The sequence below is a fragment of the Canis aureus genome, chromosome 22, assembly GCF_053574225.1.
Source record: "Canis aureus isolate CA01 chromosome 22, VMU_Caureus_v.1.0, whole genome shotgun sequence".
Lineage (NCBI taxonomy): Eukaryota > Metazoa > Chordata > Mammalia > Carnivora > Canidae > Canis > Canis aureus.
In genome coordinates this window covers 2,427,097-2,450,248 of record NC_135632.1, presented here as the reverse complement: position 1 = coordinate 2,450,248, position 23,152 = coordinate 2,427,097, and the positions used below count along the sequence as shown (strand labels likewise).

Genomic DNA, 23,152 nt, shown 5'->3' with positions numbered 1-23,152 from the left:
CGCACAGAAATTCAACCGTAGAGAAGGTTAGAAACCATTAACCAGAACCAAAAAGTGCTCTGGGTAAGATTCAGGACCAAAATCAAATTTTGCTTATTTGCTTTTCTACAAATTATTCAATTTCTGAATTCAAGAGACATTCTACTAAGAATATTAAACTGCTGCCCTCTTCACCACTCCATCTGGGGAACACTGTACCTTAAGAACGGTGGCAGCTGCCCCCCTTCAACGCAGGCAGTGCCATCTAGTGGCCATGCTTTACCCGCAGTTAAAACAACAGCAGCAACAACAAAACTCAAAAACACACTTGGCCCAGCTCTGGTAACAATCAGGAGACCCTGACTGTTTGTCAAATAAGCAAATGCGTTTGGTACACACACCCCATGCCACTCAACTACTGACCACTTATTCATCTACCAAGAAAAGTTAACACCTAAAACCTCTCGTGTAGTACAATCCTTTGCAGTGACTCTCTTGCGATCTCCCCATTCATTTCGTATTACCCAGTGATGGCACATGGATAATAATGCACCAAAGTAAATTGCAAACTTCTAGAAACAATAAGCAAATATAATCCTGAAATGAAGACAGTGATGATCTTAATCACTATGCAAATGTGCCCTTGCCTCGGTCTCCCAAGTTCTTGGATGTGCCCTACCAAAAACACCCAACAGCATAAAAGATCAATACAGATGAACACCTTTCTATAAAATTATAAACAAAACAGCAAGTATTTTTTTACAACATTCACCTTAAATTTAGAAGTGGAAACTAAAGATTAAAGTTAAGATTAGGAATTAGGAATAGAATCTTCCTGTTGAAGTACTGTTTGTAGGAAATTACTGGATATGGTCAAAAGCTAACATGAATATGAACCTGTATTACCTGTCACTCTATAACCCTTTCAATAATTCAAGCTAAAAAAGCTTCCCAAACTTTTTCACATCACGGCATGCACCAGAAAATAATTATCTTTGCAAACATTGGTTAAAAATGCCAGAGCATGTTCTTGGCTGGACCCCAGGGGCTGAGGAGGTTAATATGAAGTTTTGTGCACGATCAATAGGAACCTGTGGACCAAAGGGTCAAATTTATTAAAGTCCTGATGGAAAAAATGCTGCACTAGATGCTGCGTAAGCACTAAAACCACTGCAATTCCTTAGAGAGTTCATAGAATTCTGGAACTAAGATTACAAAACATTACTTTGATCTTTTACACATCAATATTCAGGAAGGAGGTTCTCTACTGAACATTCCTCTAGTGGTATGAGACCGTGGTCAAGGAAAACAATGACTCCAGTCTCTTAAAACAGGTCAAACCAACATGGTAAGGTTGAGCTGACCTCCCTGGCCACCCAAGGCCACAGCTATACAGCTGAACAGTATGTGCCTTAACCCCACAGGACAACTCTCCTAATGCCTGGCCGCTATTTTTAGGTTATTACCCTAGCTGCCTTTCTTCTGTAAAACAAAAACAGAACTTTTGCACCAGTTTCTCTTCCCCAAATTGGATACCTTGTTTTTAACTGTGAGTTATTTCAAATCACAAATTCAAGTGACTCGTAAACATGAGGCTGTTCAATCCCCAAGGGGAAAGGATTCATTCTGATATTTATGATTCAAAAAAAGTTATAATATTGTGGTTAGAACACAAAGAACCACTTACTAACTTCTTGCTATTATAAATAACAACAGCTCAGTCCAGGTTACTGTGACCTCTGACAGATCAAGGAAACAAGTTATTTTCTCCTCTTGTGATTACAGCACATTACGAGACTTTTTACCTTTTAATAAATGTCCTGGACTCTGAATTTTCCTTTCAATTCATTTAATTTCAACAATCTGTCAAAAAAAGAGCCAATAAACAAATACTGAATTACATTTTGTTGGGTTTTTCAAACCCTCCAACTGCAGACTATAAAAACATCTTGTGTGTCTCTCATTCTGACCACCCTGTTACTTTTCCATATACCACAGGCCACCCATAGATACAAAGCCAGGGACCAAAGCCGGTACAGTCTACTTGGAGCCAGTAGATAGAAGGGCGATGAGGCCTGATGAAGCACTTATGGACAAAATATAGTTCCTGTAAAAATTTAATGTTAAGGAAATATTAAAAGCCCAAGAAGTAGTTCAACAAAATAAAAAGATTTTGCCCATCTCTTTGGAATGCACTATTTCCCTCCTGACACTATAAAACGACAATGACGTGCAGTCCCATTGTCTGCAAATGCAATTTACAAGACAGAAGGCTATAAAGAATGAAGAGCATTAGCAGAAAATGTGTTCCAATTTTAAAAAGGAAACACTTGCGAGAGAACCTAGAATACATGATCACAAAGAAGACATCTGAATTCCATTTAACCTAAAAGACTTTGTCAAGAAGGAACTTCTCCAACTTTTCTCTCCCCCCCTTCTCCCTTCCCCCACCTAAGAGCAAAGGAGAAATAAGTTTCCCCTGTCCCTCAGTGTTTTAGCTACAAGTTGCCCAGGAAAAGCAAAGAGGCTCTGAAAGTTCACAGCCACTCTCAGCCTCAGAACTGGACTGTTGGGGCAAACCACTCTAGTGTTCCCAGAAGATACAAGTTGAAGGAGCTTGCTGTATTATAGAACATCTCCACCTGTTAAAAGTCTGGCTGCATATCCCTACCTAACACCTTTAATAAATTATGTAAAAAGAGAAGACTGATTCTTGCCCAAAAGCTCAATTTAAGAGCAGCCTGAAACACTGTTAAGATATCATGAAACCTGCCTATTTAACTGCACTGGCTACCCACCCAATTCCAAAGCCCCAAAATATCAGCAGACACGTGCTTATGGCAGGAGCTATCAAAGATGGCAACTTTGCTTTTGATTCTTGGAACTTATTTTTAAATAAGCAGGTATACAGAATCATATATGTAGGACTGCTTTGTAATAGTTATTATTTATCATGAAGTTGTAATTTGTAAACTTCAAAGAACTTTAAATCAAGCCCAAAGGCCCTCTTTTACATGTCCAGAAACTTGCCTAGGGTCACAGTGCTATTTATTTAGTGCACTGATTCCCTAGGCAGTTTTTCTTCATAGTAAAATATTTAGATAAATCAAAACCAAAACAAACTACTGCTTCTAGACTTCGAAAAATGCTAATCAACCTTTAAAAGGATACACCGTTGGGTTGAAGTTCTTCAATATAAAGAAGGAGGCAACAATGACCAAGACCAGGAATAGGGTGTTGTTATAGAAGATGGAAAATGTTGTAGCTTCATAATCAGCAACTTCATTCTTCTTCCACAAAATTCTGTACACAAACAAATCAAGTTTATAAAAATATTATAGAATATTTTAAATACCACATGGCTCTAGTTTACTATATACAGTGAGTTTTTCCTTAAGTATTCTGGGCAGAATGTGGTTTTGGTTTTGTTTTGTTTTTAAGATTTTACTTATTCAATGAGACACAGGCAGAGGGAGAAGCAGGCTCCACGCAGGGAGCCCGACGTGGGATTCGATCCTAGGAGTCCAGGATCACGCCCTGGGACGAAGGCAGGCGCTAAACTACTGAGCCACCCAGGTATCCCCACAGAATGTGTTTTTACTATTAAATTTAACCAGCATTTGTGCCCTTTTTTCCTGCTGAAAAAGATATTTTACTCTATTGATAAAAATAGCTGCTCGGTGTATTACCTTTTTTCCCAGGCAGTCAGGGCTTTGGAGGAAGGGACAGATTAATTGCAATTGGCTTGGTTTCACCAGTGGCCTAAAGAGACATCATTCTCTAGGTCCTCACCTAAAAAAAAAAACTCCGCGATCAGTAGCCAGATGAAGCTTTCCTGGCTATTTGCTGGCTTGAGATGCTCAATAGCCTACAGATTTCAGCCTTCAATATTACACCTGAAGACCATCCCAAGGACTAAAACCAGCCATGGCTCACAGAAGCAGACTTGTCTGCAACTATCTTTAGCCACTTTACATAATTCAAAGAGTCTGCTTCATCATTAGGAGGATTTTTTTAACTTTGTAAAACCCATTTACTTTTTCTTTTATCCATTTTACTCCTTATGTTTTATTAACTGACTAAAACTTTATCAACCTTTTCTTTTACCTCTTCACACAGGCAAGCAGGAAGTCCCAAGATGCCTATGAATCGGGTAGCCTTTACTCCATTTGGTTAATTAACTTTGTAAAGCAGTTTTTAAAAGAGTAGGTTGTGACCCATTAGTGGGACGTGAAATCAACTGGGTGGATTCAATGCTCAGAGAAAATAAATGAGTGGATTGAGACTAGCACTTTTTAAATAGAAAAATATTGAGTGTATTATCCACAGCAGGATAATTATTGTTTTGTGCAACATTTGCATGTGTGCAAGTTTGAGTGTATTTGGTTGAAAGGTAAAGTATTTCACTGTGGATTATTATCAAAAAGGTTGAAAGCCATCACCACTGATGCTTTGTCCTTCCCCAAAGATACACACCCTGGGGCTAGATAATCCCCTCCACCAAGCTGAAGGACAGCACTATGGCTAATGTCACTGGCAGCTCCTACATGTTATTTACCAAATGTTCTAATCCAAAGTCAACAAGCTTGACTAAAAGGAGCTAAATGAAATGAACTTATCTTCATCACAAGAAGTCTGTGATCTCTAATATACTCCAAGTTTGGGAGAAGTAAAAGATACATTAAATGCAACCATCAACTATAAAACAGCTCCTGATTTCAGAGAAGTTTAATTGTAAATTTAAAAATATGTGACTTGGGGGCAGCCCGGGGTGGCTCAGCGGTTTAGCTCCTGCTTTTGGCCCAGGGTGTGATTCTGGAGTCCCTGGATTGAGTCCCATATCGGGATCCCTGCATGGAGCATGCTTCTCCCTCTGCCTGTGTCTCTGCCTCTGTCTCTCTGTTTCTCATGAATAACTAAACAAAATCTTTAAAAATATATATGTATGTGACTTGGAATTGGAGGAAATACATTATACTGCTAGGAAATACTTAGAACAAGTGCCTCTGTTTTCAAGACTGGTGGTTTTTGTGAAACAGTAACAGCACAAACTTCTACTGAAGATGATAGAAATTTTATAATCTTCTGACACTGCATTTTATGTATCCGCAAAACCTACACTACATTCTCCTTTGAAATACTGATCCAGCCAATGGCAAAGATACTTCCTTTCCAATTCCAACCCTGATCCACTAGTACTGACTACCTGAATACCATCCTGAGGATTCTGAGACACATCCCAGGGTCAAGAACAAGCACCAGAACAAATCAGGCACATCTGCAGTGGACAGAGACCCATTTGCCACCTCTGCTGTAATTCATTACCTAAAACCTATAGAGCTGTAACAAGCATTTTGAAATTGCATACTGTGATGTATACTCCAATTTAAGAACCATTTGTAATTCAGTAAAAAGATTTCTAATGTGTCCTAGATTCTGTTACCTCTATTGCCAAGCAAAAATTTATAATCAGGAAGCTTTGTAGGCAGACCTCACTAAAGCTGCTGAGAAAAGGCATTCACCATCACTATTTGAATACTGTACCCTTCACAGAGTGCCTGACTGGCTAATGTCAGTAGAGCATGCAACTCTTGATCTCCAGGTCATGAGTTTGAGCCCCATACTGGGTGTAGAAAATACTTAAAATCTTAAAAAAAAAAAAAAAAAGGTCCCATCCTTCAGTTTTTATGAAGGATCCACAGGAGATAACGATTTCTAAAATGTTTTAGTGCCTTTTCAAAACCACTGTAGAAAACATTGTTTGTTAAGTCACTCAGTGTCCCTTAAATAGGGATCCACTTGACAAAATCCTTCCAAAGATTCCATGCCAGGAAAGTTTCTCTTCAGAAGGACTTACATGTTGCTTCTCATCAGACAATGAAAGTGTAAGACCTCAGATGCTTCCCCTGACACTTGGAAGCTCAGAGCTAAGTTCAATGCTCAACTGCTGTAACTAACCCTGAGGTTCTTGTCCACCCAACTTTTCTTACTTTTAAAGGTTTCTGATCTTTCAAAACTGTACTTTCTTTCATATGCACTTTAATATTACAAGTCTCCATAAAGTCTTTCTGGAGCAAAGTGGGTTAAAAATTCCACTTTACAAAGCACTTCGTAGATACCAGAACTTAAGATCTACAAGGGATGCCTGGGTGGCTCAGCAGTTAAGCGTCCCTTTGGCTCTCAGTGTGATCCTGGTCCTGGGATCAAGTCCCACATCAGGCTCCCTGCAGGGAGCCTACTTCTCCCTCTGTCTCTCATGAGTAAATAAATAAAATCTTAAAAAAAAAAATTGTAACTTTTTTGCAGATTACAGGTGAATTCATTAAAAGATATATTTTCAACAAAAACTCTTGGATTGGGGTGCCTGGGTGGCTCAGCGGATGAGCATCTGCCTTTGGCTCAGGGCATGACGCCGGGATCCCGGGATCGAGTCCCGCATTGGGCTCCCTGTAGGGAGTCTGCTTCTCCCATTCCCTCCCAGCCCCTCTCCCCTCCCTGGCCCCCTCTCCCCTCCCAGCCTCTCTCCCTCATGAATAAATAAAATCTTTAAAAAAAAAAAAAAATCCATGAAAACCACCTCACCTAGTGACTGTATTAAACCCACGTAACAACTTAAGCACAAGTTTATCCTCATTCAGAGACTTCTGCCTCTCAGATATTAGACTATTAAGCCTTCTAAGAGCTGTCGGCAGGAAAACCTGAGGGGTAAGGGCTGACAAATGTGGCAGAGATTTGGGCAACAGGGCAGAAACCGAGTTGTTTTCTTTTTCCCAACCAATGCAGATAATGAAGAACTGGCTGTCCCTAGGGAAGCTCAGGAATGGAAATACCACCACCTAAAAATGCTAACACCAACACAATGCAAACTCTCCAGACCCAGAGGGGTGAGGTGGCTTGCTCAAGGTCGCATAGCTAGCTATCACGTGGCAGAACCAGCCCTGGATACAGCTCTGTAGGCTGTACACTAACCTCCAGGAGAGCAGTTGGGAGGACAAGCTCTGGAGCCACACCGCCCACATTCTTGCCCGTGTTCTTACAGTGGATTAATCGCACGCTAATTTGTGCCCTTGGGCAAGTTACCCAAGGTTCCTGTACCTCAGTTTCCTCAGATGTAAAATGGAAATAACAGCCCTACCTCATAGAACTCTTTAAAGAAACAAATGAACGGTGTAGAACACAAAGAAAAGCATCTGGTAGTGGTAAAAACTCAGAATGCCAGTGATTGTTATTCCCATTACTACGTCTTCTACAATATCAGCATTTAACCTCAGGCAATTCCATTATCCACATTCTTTAGGCAGAAACCAAAAATATAATTTTTCTACAAAGTATCCCCTTTTCTGATTATCACCAACACTTTAGAAGTCAAACCTTTCATCTTTTTCCTTTCGAGACATCTTTCTGTTATCAGCTTCAGAGAGTTTTCGAGTCACTTCTTTGGAAACAGCATCCTCCCTCTTCTGTGCTACTCTAGAGGAAAAAAAAAAAAAAGGGGTAAGAAAAAAGGTTTCCACATGCTCCAGGAATGAACATCACACTATCTGAAACACTCTGTACTCATAGTTTGTACTAGCAAGTATATATTTTACATTTCAAGAAATAATCTTGACAAAATTCCAAGTTTATTATACTGTAATAGCCAAAAGAGAGTTCAAGAGCTTCCAAGATATAGTTTATCAGTTATAGGTTTTGATTTTTGCTTGAAAGGGATAATTTTCCAAAGTTTAGGTATTTAGTATGGAAATAGGTCAAATGCTTTTAGCATAATTTAGTTATAAATCATTGTAACTCTATTCTGTGTTAGCCTATTTATATTTGTTCAAAAAATAAATTTGATTAGGCACTGGCAAATAATACAGGATTTCAATTCCAGTAAATAAAAGTACACTAGGCTTAAAAAACAAAAGGGAATTAACAAAAAGGAATATGTAACATTAAATTAATACTTTCAGCACCACTACAAAGAACAATTTCACTAAAAATAAATACCACAAAGTCAGGGATCAACCATACCACTTTTAACTAAATGAACCACAGATTGTACCAATATGGAATCAGCCAGAAAAGGCTAAAAGTGTCATTCAAGATATCAGATCAAAATCTTCAGTGATGAGACAAATTTTTAAAACTATATTCATCAGAATATGTAGAAGGTGAATTTTATCAGGTGAGATTGCTAGTGAAAGAGTAAAATTTAACCTAAGACAAAATATAAAAAGCCTCCCAAAGTTCATGACATTTAAATTTAACAAGGTGTATTTTTCGTAATATAGAAGAAACTGGTTAGCCATAATTATAGAAGAAAAATAATTGATATAAGCAAAATCTAACCACCTACACAGTTCCACTATGAAAATGTTCAACACAGATTGAGATTTATCAAAAGCAGTTCTTTCTGTGGGACACAGAAATCTGTTCACTCTATGTTCAATTAATTAATCCCTCATTACTAAGCTATATTTAGTTCTGGTTAGTATACACCAAGGAAAGGTACGGAGAAATCAGGATGGACTCCTGAAAAGAAAGCCCAAGATTACCCAAGGCAATAGTTTTCAGCCTTTCTTTAGCCACAAGAGCTTCTACAATGCCAATTAAACACAAATTCCCAGAGATCCAATTTCATCTGATTCATTTTACTATGGAAAAGTTCTGTTCTTAAGGGGCAGACTCTCATCCTGGAACCTCTCTAGCCGACCAGGTACTCAATATGTTTCTTGAACTGCACACAAGACCAGTTTTTTCTAAGAAAGGTCAGTTGATAAATTAATGTCACTTATGGAAGAAACCTTTCTGAGCTGAACAGAGGGAAAAGAGATACACACACACAGACGCATCATCATCATCAGGATACTAGGACATAGGACTAAACTATGTTCTTAAGAGTTGACTATCTCCTAGTGTCTTAAAGGACAACTAGTCAGTCATCTGTTCACAAGACAAATTTTCCTGAAGAGATCAAACCATATTAACTAGTTCATTTCTCTCCTAGATCTAAAATTTTATCTTCACCTAACAGAAGCATAACCACATGTTAGGTTTATGACAACTCAAGAAGTCCTACCCTCTGTTTTAGGGCTCTTAGAAAGTAAGTCTCACTCAATGCTCAATGCTCTAAGACAAGGCAAAGGTCATTCTGGTGGCCCAGCACTCAACCATCTGAGATAACCCACAAAAATCAACTGGTTTTATTTCTGTTATTAATTTTTTTTACATATTTTGGAATTCTTCCAGAATAAAAAAGAAAATTACTATTTAATTTCTTGGAAAAAAAAACATATTTGCAAACATTTTTTTTTGTCATGCCACCTTAAATTCCTACAGGCTCTCACACCCCCAATCTGACACGGCACATAAACATTTATTATGTGCCAGACACTACACTTAACATGTCACTCTTATTATTCAATCCTCACCATCTATGAGGTACCACTAAGTATCCCCATTTAAAGCTCAGGAATCTGATGGCTAAAGAGATGAAATGTGTGCCCAAGGCTATACATTTTTTTTTTTTTAAGATTTTGTTTACTTGAGAGAAAGAATGAGCTGGGGGAGGAGCCAAGGGAGGAGACTCCCCACCGAGGAGGGATCATGACCTATGCCAAAGGCAGCCTCTTAAAACCTACTAAGCCACCCAGGCGCTCCCCAAGGCTCTACATTTAAGAAAAGCAGAGCTGAGATCCGAATCCAGACTGTCAACACATAAGCCATCTTTCTTCTACTAGTAACATCTGTCCATACTCTGCAACTTCCTGGGTCTTTGAGCTTTAACACACCTTGTAAATCCATAGGAGCTTCAATAGGAGTGGCATTCTTTAACATTAAATCAAAACTAATTAAAAAATAATTCCACTATGAGACAACCTGCTAAATCAGTAATCAAAATTTTACTCAACTAAATGTACTGTTAACTGGTATAAGGAACAAACGACATGGCAGTGGCCCTCAAGAAGCCTAGAATCGACATGAGAAAGTATAAAAAACGTAATTTTAGAGGTGCCCAAGTGGCTCAGTCAGTTTAGCATCTGCCCTGGGCTCAACTCCTGATCCCTGGGTCCTGGGATCACACTCCCTGCTGAGCACGAAGCCTGCTTCTCCCTATGCCTCTGCCCCTGCCCCCGCAACCTGTGTTCTCTCTGGCTCTGCTAGCTTGAATAAACTTTTTAAAAGAAACACCCCCCTCCAAAAAAAAATTTTTTTAATAAAATAGAAACCCAAAAAAACATAATTTTCTATTAAATTTATATTTAATTCCAAAAAGGTAAATGAAAAATATTACACAGGACAAGTTAAAAAAAAAAAACAAAAAAAAAAACACCAAGTCTTGAAAGGAGTAAGTTCTGAGGATATCACAAAGGGTGGGTAACACAAGGTGCCCACGTGTGAGGGCTTTGCTACCCACAGATGGCCACACTGCACAAGAAAGCCCAGGAAGGCTGGAACCAGAATGGCGTTGGTGAAGAGGGCTGCCAAGCAGAAAGACAACAAAGATGACCGCTCTGCTGTCTAGCAGAAAGGCAGTCACACAAACCTGACTTCCTATGGGTCCAAGACAACAGAGAAGATGCTAAGGCCACTTTCAGCCACTGAAGACATTTCTGGCCTTCATACAATAAATCCCTATTAACTGAGATCATCTCAACATGTTGGGTTTTTTTTAATAGTTTATTTATTTGAGAGAGAGCAAGTGAGCATACCTCTGTGCACAAGCAGGGGAAAGGGCAGAGGGAGAGACTATGCAAGCAGACTCCACTGAGTGTAGAGCTTGATGCAGGGCTTGATCACAGGACCCTGAGGTCATGACCTTGGCAGAAACCAAGAGTCAGATACTTAACCAACTAAGCCACCCAGGCTCTTCCATGGCAACATGTTTCTATTCCTTGTGACCACACAAAGAGCCCAACACAGAAACAACAGACTTAGAAAGGATTTATACAACGTGTTCTTTAAAAATATATAGTCTTTCACATTTTTACACACTTCTAAGAAAAAAAAATGTAATTACCATAGAATATCATAGTTAAAAAAAATTAAAAACCTTTCATGGGGGGGATCCCTGGGTGGCTCAGAGGTTTAGCACCTGCCTTTGGCCCAGGGCATGATCCTGGAGTCCCAGGATCGAGTTCCATGTCAGGCTCCCAGCATGGAGCCTACTTCTCCCTCCTCCTCCTGTGTTTCTGCCTCTCTCTATCATAAATAAATAAATTAAAAAAAAAAAAAAAAAAACCTTTCATGTCTGAAAAACGGTGCATGGAGTACAAGAATCATACTTTGCAGAGTTTCATTTGACTTCAGCAATGTTAACTTACTTAGTTTTTCTGATAAACCCCGTGATTGAGGCCAGTGCCCAACTGTTGTAATTTCACCCTTGAATCCTACTTCTTTAAATGTCAGAAGTGCTGTCTCTGAGTCAGTCAGTCAATAATTTTTCTTTTAAAAAAAAAAAAAGATTTATTTATTTATTTATTCATGACAGACACATGGGGAGAGAGAGAGAGAGGCAGAGACCCAGGTAGAGGGAGAAGCAGGCTCCACGCTGGAAGCCAGATGGGGGACTTGATTCCGGGACTTCAGGATCCTGCCCTGGGCCAAAGGCAGGAGCCAAACCGCTGAGCCACCCAGGGTATATATATATATATATATATATATATATATATATATATATATTTATTTATTTATTTATTTATTTATTTATTAATTATTTATGAGAGAGGGGGAGAGAGAGAGAAAAGCAGGCTCCACGCAGGGAGCCTGAGGTGGGATTCTATTCCGGGTGTCCAGGATCACGCCCTGGGCGGAAGGCGGCGCTAAACCGCTGAGCCACCGAGGCCGCCCAATAACTTTTCATATTAAAATAATGGCCGCCCATTAATATGCCTACATATCGGGCAGCCCGGGTGGAGACCCGGGATCGAGTCTCACGTCGGGCTCCCTGCACGGAGCCTGCTTCTCCCTCTGCCTCTGTCTGTGCCTCTCTCTCATAATTAGGAAAAAAAAAAAAAAAATCTTTAAAAAAAAGAAAGATGCCTACATATCTATCTATACAGCCCAAGTTGATGCTTTATCGAAAATAAGACACAAGTGATCTTTCAGACATCCTTCTACGTAAAAGTGCACCACGGGCAGCCCAGCGGCCCAGCCGTTTGGCGCCGCCTTCAGCCCAGGGCGTTATCTTGGAGGCCCCGGATCGAGTCCCACGTCGGGCTCCCTGCGTGGAGCCTGCTTCTCCCTCTGCCTGTCTCTCTGTGTCTCTCGTAAGTAAATAAAATCTTAAAAAAAATAAAAAAGTGCACCATGTAATACATACGTTCACTTGAGAAACATACTTACTTGTGTTTGAGAACAAATTTCACGTTTTTGTATGCGAAAGCCACCAGGTAAGTGCTTACGAGGGTCATCACACTGTAGAGCACGGCCGACTGAATGAGATCCATGTGCCATATTCGCCAGTACAGCCCTGCATCAGGCCCGGGGCGGGGACACAGACAGGAAGGGAACGTTAGCGCCCAGTCAGAGGCCCGACCCGGCGTAGCCAAGCCCGCGAAGTTCAGGCCGGGGGAGGAGATCCGGCCCAGCGCCGGAGGCCCGACGGAGGCCCGACGGAGGCAGTCAAGTCCTGGCCGCGCACCTGGCCGGCTCGGAAGCCGTGAGGCGCACCACCTCGCCCTCGCCCTCGCCATCCCCATCATCCCCATCATCCCCATCCCCCGGCGCAGGCGAGACGTCGACCCCCAGCCCCCGGCCCCCGGCCCCCGGGAGGAGAGCGGGTTCGGGACGCCCCGCCCCCCTCAGGGCGCCGCGGACGCTGCGCGGGCCCGGGCCGCCGCTCGCACGCTGACGTGGCCGCCCCCCGCCCCCGCCCCCCCGAGCGGGCGCCGCGAGCCCCGGCCTCCCCGGCCTCCCTCCCCGGCCGCGGACGTGCCGCGGGGGCCTGCGCGGTTCTCCACCCGAGCGACAACCAGCCTGCCCCGTTGGCCTGAGAGTGGGGCCGATCGTCAGAGCGCGGCGCCGGCGCGGCCCTGCAGCTCCACTTCCGCCTCAGGTCGAGGGGTCCGGCTCCGGTTCATTAGCTTCCCCGCAGCCGGTAAGCCTCGGGCTCAGAGCCGGTCACGGCGGGCGGCCGCCGTCCCGGAGCCAGCGAACCCCGGCCTGGGCGAGCCGGGCCCCGCCACGTCCCCGCCCCCGCCCCGTCGCCGCCCGCCCCGGCGCTCACAGATGGGGATGGCGGACACGATGAAGGCGTTCCCGAAGAAGAGCGCGGAGGACTTGGCCGACAGGTTGCGGCTGAAGTCCTGCAGGAGCAGGTCCTCCTCGGACTGCTGCTTGGAGCCGCCTTTGGGAGCCATGGCGGAGCGGCGCGGGGAGCCTGCGGGCCGGGCGGGCCGGACGCCTCTAGCACCGCCCCCGCGGCCGCCGTACCCGCGAGCGACCCGTCAGCGCCACGCGCGGAGGCGGGCCTCGGCGCGGCGCGGGAGCAAGCTCGCCCAGGATTGGCCGCCGCTCCCTACGCGCCCCGGCCTGATTGGGCAAGCCGGCCACACTTCCGGTTCCCGGCCCGCCCCTAGCAGCCGGCTTCCGGAGGGCGGGGCTTTCTGGTGTCAGGCAGGCTTTTTTTTTAAACAAAAACTTTATTGACATCCCACTTCTCAGGGCCCGTCAGGCTTCCCAGGTCGACGGAATTCCCAAGTCGGAAGGCGCCCTGGCCTCGGGTCCGAGCCGGCCGTTCGGGGAACTTGCGGGTAGCGCCCCGGGGCACTGCAGGAGGAAGGGGAGGAGGATGGTGTAGCTAAACCCGCGTTCAGTCCTTTCTCCTTCACGCACCCATTATCTGCTTACGCAGCCTCAGAAGCCTGGACAAGCACATCCGGTGGAGAACCTGAAGGGAGCGCGCAGCAGAGCTGGTCTCCAGGGCGTCGACAAAAATCACAGTCGACCTTTCCACGGAAGAGGCGGCATTTCAGCTTCTGAGGAGCTCTTGGCCTCCCTCATGAATATTTAATAAGATAATACACTTAAAAATCACAACTTTATTACTTTTTTTTTTTTTTTTAAGATTTTATTTATTCATGAGAGACAGAGAGAGGCAGAGACCCAGGCAGAGGGAGAAGCAGGCTCCATGCAGGGAGCCCGACGTGGGATTCGATCCCGGGACCCCGGGGTCACGCCCTGGGCTGGAGGCGGCGATAAACCGCCGAGCCGCCTGGGCCGCCCACAACTTTATTACTTTATCCCAACGCGATCTTTACAGTATGTGGACTCCACAGCCATGCTAAGTAAGACATAAAACTAAGTAAAGAACATGGTGGCTAGGCAGGCCTCCTCTAAAGCTCAGGAAATTGAGTAGGCCTGTTAGAACCACCACATACCATTTTTAACTCCTTGCATTATCACTTTTTCTTTAAAAAAAAAAAAAAAAAAAAACTCAACCAGGGGCCCCTAGGTGGCTCAGTCGGTTAAGGGTCGGCCTTCTGCTCAGGTCATGATCCCAGGGTCCTAGGATGGAGCCCAACCAGGGGCTCCCTGCTCAGCAGTGGGTCTGTTTCTCCCTCTGGCCCTCCATCTGCTTGTGCTGTGGACCCGCTCTGTCATAAATACATACATAAACAACTAATCTTAAATACTTCAATCGGAGCAAAAACTTCTTTCATCTACATTACTGGCAGGAAGCAAACTTCTCCAACCTTCAGCTTCCCTATCAACAGATTAGATGAGATTAAGATGAAAGATCTACTAAATTGCGAATGATTTACACGGTTTCCATTCTAATGGAGCTTCCGGTCTTCAACTTTTCAGCCTATTCTCTATTCTCTAAGTACCAGAGGGAGTTTTCTTGAAATATAAGCTTCTAATAAATGCCGGAAGCCTTCATCAATAGCAGCAAGAATAGACCATTTAGTGATTTTTTTTCCAGAAATTTAAGTATTCATTTAAAAATATCTGCATTACATCCCTTTCAAATGGTAAAAATGCTCTTTTATTATGCAATGGTGGTGGAAGAAAAACTTTCTCTTCCAACGTACACCCCCCCCCCCCTCAGTTTTTTCTACTCATTCGTTCAGGCTAAAATGCTATTTTTCAACACTAATGCTTCTTTCCCTCTCCATCTGTGACCAATTCATCAGCAAAATCTTCTGCATCTGTCTCTATACCTAGATTTCTTGTTTACTTTTTATAAGCCAAGGATGGTAAAAGATAAAAATCAGAACTGTAAGGTCAAAAGGGACAGATACCAGGATATTTAAAAGAAAATAAGAAACGATGAAATTAAGAATTACACCTGAAAAAAGTATTTAAACAAAATAGGTAAGCTATAAGTTTGAAATGTTAAGTAGATAAAAGAAACATTATGGAAAGGATCAAAGAAGGTAGCCTAGAATTAATACACTTTGCAAAACAGGAATAAGAACTAAAGATAAATAGAAGAGAATCTAAAATATTAGGAATTTCAACTTTTTAAATGGAGGTAAGATAAAGAAATATGGAACCAATAATGCTAACGACAGAGAAGGTTTTTCGGTAATTTTAACAATGAAGACATGAAGATAGCACGCTCGAAGTATGGGACAGTGTGTTCTTATACCAAATGCAATCTAGTTCCTTTTGAAGGAACTAAGGAACCCAAAAATCTAAGGATCATCTATATGTAGCACATGTGGCCATGGCACTTAGACAAGCAAAGTGTGCTTAAAAAAAAAAAAAAAGGGAAGGGTAAGCAATAGATTCTGTGCAAAGATCCGCAATATATTTTGGCTATTTCAATATAGTTTAACTCTAGGAAGGAACCAGATGGACTTGATTCCATCCCAGCTTGATTCTGCTCTGTGAATTTAAGGCTTAACATTTCCATTGTATCACTTCATACTTAGATTAGGAAAAAAAAGAGGGGGGTGGAATTTAAAGAAATATTTCTGGCAGGGACATAGAAAATTTCTCTCATCCACTGCTGACGGCTTCGTGGAAGAAAATCCAACAAGTTAAAAATTAATACACCTTTCTTGTGACAGACACTGCAAATTCCCTAGCCAGTAAAGAAAAACACAGCTTTTCACTGGGACCGTATGAAAAATAACAGATGAATCATCATGGGCTACTCTGGGGTAGGAGTGGAGGGGAGAAGCTCTCCATTTTACAAAGTCCATTTGAAATGCAAATCTCATTATGGAAAGGATTTTTGAAAGAAGAGATGAAACACTTCTATTAGTTTCTAGGTATATTTTAAAGTCCCACCTGAGAAAGGATTTACTCAAACTACATATTTCAGGCACTGGTATGTGATTAATTCATTGGTTCATCTCTTCATTCAGCTATGATTTATTGAAAAGCTACTATGAAAGGTACTATGCCGCAGAATCTTAGAAGTACCCAAATAATCATAATTATGATTATAATAACCAATGTTTGGTCTTTGTTATACATCCAGCTCTATGGTAGGTTCTTGATATATCATCTAATTCAATTCTAGGAGGTATATATTATCCCATTTCTCAGATGAAGAAACAGAGGCACAGATTAGCAAAGTAGCTCACTTAAGATCCCACAGCCAGTAATTGGTGGAGTCAAGTTCTGAACCCCAGGCAATCGGACTCCAGGATTTTCACTCATAACCGTGCAGGAGTTCTGGTCTCCTCCGTACCAGCAGAATCTCAAGGTCTAAGTGTTTGCTCTGCTGAAGCCCTGTTTTGAGCAAACAGCCGAGGGTAGCTTCTCGTGTGCCAGTTGCCATGCAGAGTGATGCCACACTGCAGCTCTAACCAGCACAACCCTGCACAGATAGGATCCTGCACCAAACCCATAGACAAAACTCATGACCAAGCCTGGCCTCACAGAGGAGTCGGTCTCAAGGAGTGTGAAAATGTTAGAAAGAAACAGTTATTAGAGGTGTGCAGAAACAAAGCCAACTAAGAGGCGAAAACCAAAAACCATAAATCAGCAGCCATAAATTAAAGAAAGGGAAATTTAGATGCTCAATGGGCCTCAGGGCTTTCTCATCTCCCTCTAAGCCTGAACAACACCTGCAGTGAAGCAAAAACGAAAACAAGTTAGAAATATAGTAAAATAGGCAATATAAAAATATTTACCTGCAAATGAAAGAGATGGTGTTCAACATAGCTTATCACCTCTTCCCCAAAATGTTTAAGGCAAAGGTAACAAAATCAAATGCATACATGATCCAGACAAGTAACCTGTGACTTAATACAAAATACGTACTTGGTCTCTGCCCAGCTTCCTGACACACAACTCCTGAAATCCTTGGAATTACCTGAGTGATACAGGGGAGAGGTGTATCTCTTGTTTTTTTTTATAAGCCCCTTTCAGCCACACCTGAGTTTATGTTAATGAGCTGGCTCTTCCAGGATGGGAGCTTCCTGTGCGAGGAACCAACCTCAGGATTAGAGGATTAGAACTTCCAACGTCACCCCACCACCACCTCTGGGGAGGATAGAGTGAAGAGGAGCTGGAGAGTGAATCACCAATGGCTAAGGACTTAATCATATCTGCGCAAGGGAGCCTCCATAAAAACCCTTAATGGGATTCAAAGAGTCTTTGCTGGGAAGGTGGGGTGCCCAGAGAAGGCACGGAGGCGGCCCTGTATCTTTTCCTGAACACTTTGCCCTTATGCAGGTTTTCCATGGGGCTGCCCCAGAGTTGCATCCATCATAATAAAGCAGCAAACCTTAAGTAAAGCACTTTCCTGAGTTCTGGGCGCCGTTCTTCACAAGTTATTAAAGTGGAGTAAGGGTTTGTGGGAACCCTTGATTTTAGCCAGTTGGTCAGAAGCACTGATGACAATTTGGGATTTGAGATTAGGATCTGATGTGGGCTTTAGACTCACAGGATGAGGGTTCAGCCCCACAAAACTAAACTAACTCTAGGCAGTTAGTGTCAGAAGTGAGTGAAACTGTAGGACACCCAGTTGGTTTCTACTGAACGTCAGAGACTAGCTTAGCGTGGAAAACCCACATATTGGAGTCAGAAGTGTTGGTAGTAGGAGGAAATAGTGGGGTTTTTTTCTTTTAGAACTGCAATAAGTGAATTATATAAGCCAAACACAACATTTTTGGGGTTTAATCGGCCCCATAAATTCCCACATTTATGGACACTTGAATGTATTCAACAGAGGAAAAATTTTCAAGGCGTTGCAACGTGTGTTTTTCCACACCACCAAGCAATTAACTCAGTTCTCCTCAGACACTGACCAAGAGTTCCCCAACCTGAACTCAGTTCTGACACTATATACCTGGAGACAGTGTCAGATCCCCCAGGTTAAAGGCTCAGCCCCGTGAGATTGCTCCCACTTCAGATACCAAACCAGCTATAAATTCGAGACTTTCGTGACCCCCCCCCCCCACCACCCGTTTGATTAATTTGCTGGGGCAGCTCACAGAACTCAGAAAGCCAGTTTACTCCTTAGATTACTAGTTTATTAAAAGGCTATTGAAAGATACAAATGAATGAGACGAGCAGATACCTGGGGCAAGATCCTGAACACGAGAGCTTCAGTCCCCGTGGACTCAGGAGCTGGCAGGTTGGACACGTTCCGGTTCACCAACCTGGAAGCTTTTCAAACCTCCCTCCTTTGGGGTTTTTATGCAGGCTCCATTACAGAGGCTTGATTGATTAAATCATTGGCCACCGGTGATTGATTCAACCTCCAGCCTGTCTCCCCTCTCCAGAGGTCAGGGGTGGGACCGAAAGGTCTCATCCTCTAATCATGATTGGTTCCCCCGGCAAGCAGCCCCCATTCCAGGTTTACCTAGTGGCGTTCTAAAAGTCATTAATGTAACAAAAGACGCTTTAATTGCTCTCAACACTTAGCAAATTCTGATATCACAGGTGTAATGAAAAAAGCCTCACCATTCAGAAAGAAACGTGCCCATTTACAGAGGATGCTGGGGAATGTTGACCCCGTAGGCTTGGCCAGGCCTCCCCACCACCCACCAAACACAAACCCCGCCATAGACAGGAGAGGTGTGCCAATTGTGTATTATTTTTTTTATATATATAAAGATAAGGTCCTAAGAATTCTGAGTGCTCACTTTACTGTAGAATAGATTTTTAAAGGTCTTACTTATTTGAAAGAGAGCATCTGGGCCCACGAGAGAGAAGAGAGAGAGAGAGAGAGAGAGAGAGAGAGAGCACAATGGGGGGCAGGGGGAAGGACAGAGGGAGAGGTAGCTTCCCCGCAGAGCAGGGAGCCCGACGTGGGACTGACCTGAGCAGAAGGCAGAAGCTTAACTGACAGAGCCACCCAGGCGTCCCCAAAGTAGATTTTTAAATCAAATGAGGCATTAAAACATCTGCGAGACAAGCATTTGTCTTTGAGCTTGAGGTTTATACTTTTCCAAGATAAATATTGTTTTCCTTTTTAGCAAATACTGACTGACCCACTGGAGACTGTTTCTGAGGCAATCAGAAAATCCTGTTTCTTTTGTGCCTAAGGATATTCATAAAGTCACTTATTTTTTTTAAGAAAATGATACACATCTACAGAAAACATATTATCTTAATATCCACGGATAGAGGCCATAATATGTAAACTCTCAAAACTCCCCTTGGAATCTTCTAAATGTAAGACTTATCATACATATATCATCTATGCAGCACTGCAGGGCACAATAAAAATTAAGATTTGCACTGGAAATCAATTTTCTTTAGTTACACATTTAACCTAAGCACTATGGCAACAGAACATAAGATAAAGTAGGTCACGAATTTCAACTAGAATGACTTAGATGAAATAAAAGCTCAGTTGTAATTTGTTGCTCATCTTTTAAGAGATTTCGTTTAAAAATTCTGGTATTTCACATGCCCCAGCTAACGTAATCTAACAACAATCTAGTAGATAAAAATTGAGAGACCAAATCCTTGAATGGGATTCATTCATTCTCAGTATTTATCGGTTTGTCAATTAAGGAGTGGTGTCCATTTCCACACTCATAAATAGAGGAGGAAGGGAAGTCCAGGTAAAAGGAAGAGCTATAGGTGTATGCAGTCATTCAAGGACACAGGGGTGGGGAGCTGGGGGGGATTTGAGATCACTTGGGGGATGACCAAAACCCGGCACAATAAGGGAATAAAAAAGGAGACGATAGGATTCTATCACGATAAGCTTAAGGGAATCATCAATGGTCTCCTAGGAACCTACCTGAATATATATGCCAGCTACATAGGCTATTTTTATCCAGGAAATAAAATGAGATTACGTTCTAATCCCTCTTACGGTATTTTCCGATTCCATCTTCCTTTGCCTCTGGGGTAAATGTGACCCTCTATCTTACTAACCCATGTTTTTTTTTTTTTTTCCCCACTCAAACTACTTCCTCTAGGACCCCTCGGCACTAAATGTCCTTTCCTCTTTCCCTCTTTCATGAATAGAACTTATGTGCCCTCAGAGTCAGAAAGATCTGTTCCATCTGCCCAAATAACAGCTACGTGATCTTGGGCAAATCACTCACCTTCTTTGAGCCTCACTTCCCTCCCAAGGTTGCCTGCCGTGTGCACTAAATGAACCAAAGACTATGAAAGCACATTCATAGGTCCCATCACCTAGCACCGTGTCTACAACTGTCCGCTCTCAGTAACGCTCATTGGTACTCTTCCCTCCTCTCTTCTCTCTTGATGTGTTGCTTCTTGCTCAACTTATAAACCTGCCCAGCTGTTTCCTTTCCTGCATCCACATGTGCATGCACACACACAGGTGCACACACTCCCTCAATTCTGTTACATTCTTAAACTTCCCAGGTGCCCTTCTCTGCCAAAGAAGACTCCACTTGGAGTCATTCAGGTCCTTACTTCCCACTCATTCCTAGCCACATTGCAGCCTGAATTCTAGGTCCACCTCTCTTCTGAATTTGCTCCAGAAAGCCAACATTCTTCCCTTAGTTTTGTTTTAAGATTTTATTTATTTGTGAGACAGAGAGAGAGGATGCATGCGAGCAGGGGGAGGAGCAGAAGGAGAGTGACAGAGAATCTTAAGTAGACTCCACACTCAGCATGGAGCCTGACCAGGGGCTTGATCTCAAGACCCTGAGATTATGACCTGAACTGAAACCAAGAGTCGGATGCTTAACAGACCGGGCCACCCAGGTGCCCCTCCTTGGTTTTTAACTTCTTAACCTGTCTTTAACATTTAGAACCATCGAACACCTCTAGAACCTCTAGAATGTTTCTCTTCCAGGCAACTGGAGAAGCCCCTGCTTCCCTCGCCTCTCTGACAGCTCTTTTCTGGCTCTGCACTGACTCCACTGTTCCTCCCTGCTCCTTGGAACAGGTTTCCCACTCATATGAATATGAAAAAGTCAAAGGCAGAACCACGGTAACTCTAATCAGAGCCCTCAAAAGTAGCACCACACTAGCAATAATTTGGACAAAAGGGAGATCACTTCTTCAGGTAAGTCTTAAATTCAAAGTTGCTCCCTAACCAAAAAACAAACAGGAACCCTGAGGTGATCCTTAAACTGCTCCATACCCCAGCAACACAGAACAAAGTGAGGGGAAACCATAACATATATCTAGAGCTCTACAGACGGCAAAGTAGAGAATTTTCTTCCTTGTTTCCTCTGCCTACACAGATCTATACAGTAGCTGGTAGGAGCAGAAATATCTAAAACTACACACATAACTGCTGAACACTGTATTTAAAGTCTGAGCTCCAGTCAATTACAGATAAATTGAGCTCTTCCTACAATTATTTTTAAAATCTTGGATCCAAGAGATTCTTCATTCTGTTGTGTATCAGTTATGAATCTTATACAAGTGAACATCGAGAAATGGCAAAGAATCATAAAAAAAAAGAATCAGATAATAATGAACACAGAAAAAGAATGGAAACTTCTCCTTAACCACGCTTTCCAAGGGCTTCACCAACAGAGTTAATATGAAACTCATGATGAATATTACCACAGTTTGCCATATACACATCGGTTAACAGCTCAGGCCCTAGAATAAGATTGCCTTGCTTCAAATTCTACTTCTACCACTTACTGACTGTGTGAACTGGTAAAGTTACTTCCAAGTTCTCTAAGACTCTGTTTGGCTAATCTATTAATCAGAGGGAAATGATGGTATTTTTTTTTCCACAAGGATTTTGAAAAGATTAAATTAAATTAGCACAATGCAAAACATGGTTTGCATCTGAGATATGTCATGTAAATATTTTTCTTTTCCTGCATTCCCAGATTTAGCTCCTTCCTTTCTGAGAAATTCTGCTTTAATTGCTGGTAAATAAACAAATGTGTGTGTGTTGCACAGCTAAATTGGGAGATAAAGCAGGGGGAAACTTGGCTATAAGTAGACGGAATCATCTCTGTGAAGTTTATAAGACCTCAGTTTCTGCCCAGAATAGAAACTGACCCCAATCTACTACTTCCTTTAGCAAAGACAGAGGGGACGTCAGCCCCTTACCTGGGAAAAGGAGAAAAGGTGTAGAGCTTCTGATATCAAAGGGGCAAACTTTTTCTCCACCAGAGTAACATTCTACTGTTTTATTATAATTTAAGTTTTTATTTATATGTTTTTTAAAGATTTATTTATTAGAGAGAGAGAGAGAAAACACACACATGCACAAGGTGGGTGGGCAGCACAGGGGGAGATGAACAAGCAGATTCTCTGCTGAGCAGCAAGCCCATGGTGGGGCTCAATCCCAGGACCCTGAGACTCTGACCTGAGTCGAAGGCAGATGCTTAACCAACTGAGCCACCCAGGCATCCCAAGTTCTTATTTTTAATTTTTTTAAGTTATCTCAACACCCAACGTGGGGCTTGAACTTACAACCCTGAGATCAAGAGTTGAATGCTCTACTGACTGAGACAGTCAGGCATCCCTGAACTATTTTTTTTTTAAGATTTTATTTATTTATTCATGAGAGACACACACAGAGAGAGAGAGAGAGAGAGAGAGGCAGAGACCCAGGCAGAGGGAGAAGCAGGTCCCACGCAGGGAGCCCGATGTGGGACTTGATCCTGGGACTCCAGGATCACACCCTGAGCCAAAGGCAGGCGCTAAACCACTGAGCCACCTAGGTGTCTCGTTTATTTTAATTATAGATTCAAAAATAGATGCATAGGAAATGACTGAAGAAATTGCTTCAACATATTATTAGTTGTTATCTCTGAATCAAGAAATCATGGTTTTTGTTTTTTTCCAACTCTCAGAATCAGAATTTTTTTATAATTAT

At 42.5% G+C, this 23,152-nt stretch overlaps 1 protein-coding gene and 2 long non-coding RNA genes across 4 annotated transcripts in view; 1 reads left to right on the top strand and 2 right to left on the bottom strand.

Moving 5' to 3' along the window:
• Positions 1-1,811: 1,811 nt before the first annotated feature.
• Positions 1,812-13,405, bottom strand: SSR3 (signal sequence receptor subunit 3). Its single transcript, XM_077864608.1, has 5 exons — positions 13,190-13,405; positions 12,307-12,433; positions 7,351-7,449; positions 3,151-3,282; positions 1,812-2,086 (listed from the first exon to the last, which is right to left on the bottom strand). The coding sequence occupies exons 1-5, from the start codon at positions 13,320-13,322 to the stop codon at positions 2,020-2,022; spliced, it is 558 nt and encodes a 185-aa protein (XP_077720734.1). The 5' UTR covers positions 13,323-13,405; the 3' UTR covers positions 1,812-2,019.
• LOC144293650 (uncharacterized) lies at positions 12,922-18,206 on the top strand. Of its 2 annotated transcripts, XR_013360850.1 has the most exons (4): positions 12,926-13,060; positions 13,627-13,715; positions 13,817-14,249; positions 17,331-18,206. It is a non-coding gene; the product is annotated as an uncharacterized LOC144293650 (long non-coding RNA). The 2 variants fall into 2 exon arrangements; XR_013360851.1 differs by lacking the exons at positions 13,627-13,715; positions 17,331-18,206 and having other exon boundaries at positions 12,922-13,060; positions 13,817-14,864.
• The window catches only part of LOC144293648 (uncharacterized), a 99,587-nt gene continuing 90,019 nt past the window's right edge, over positions 13,585-23,152 (bottom strand). Inside the window, exon 10 of the long non-coding RNA XR_013360828.1 lies at positions 13,585-13,960. This is a non-coding gene — a long non-coding RNA (uncharacterized LOC144293648). The remainder of the gene's footprint in view (positions 13,961-23,152) is intronic.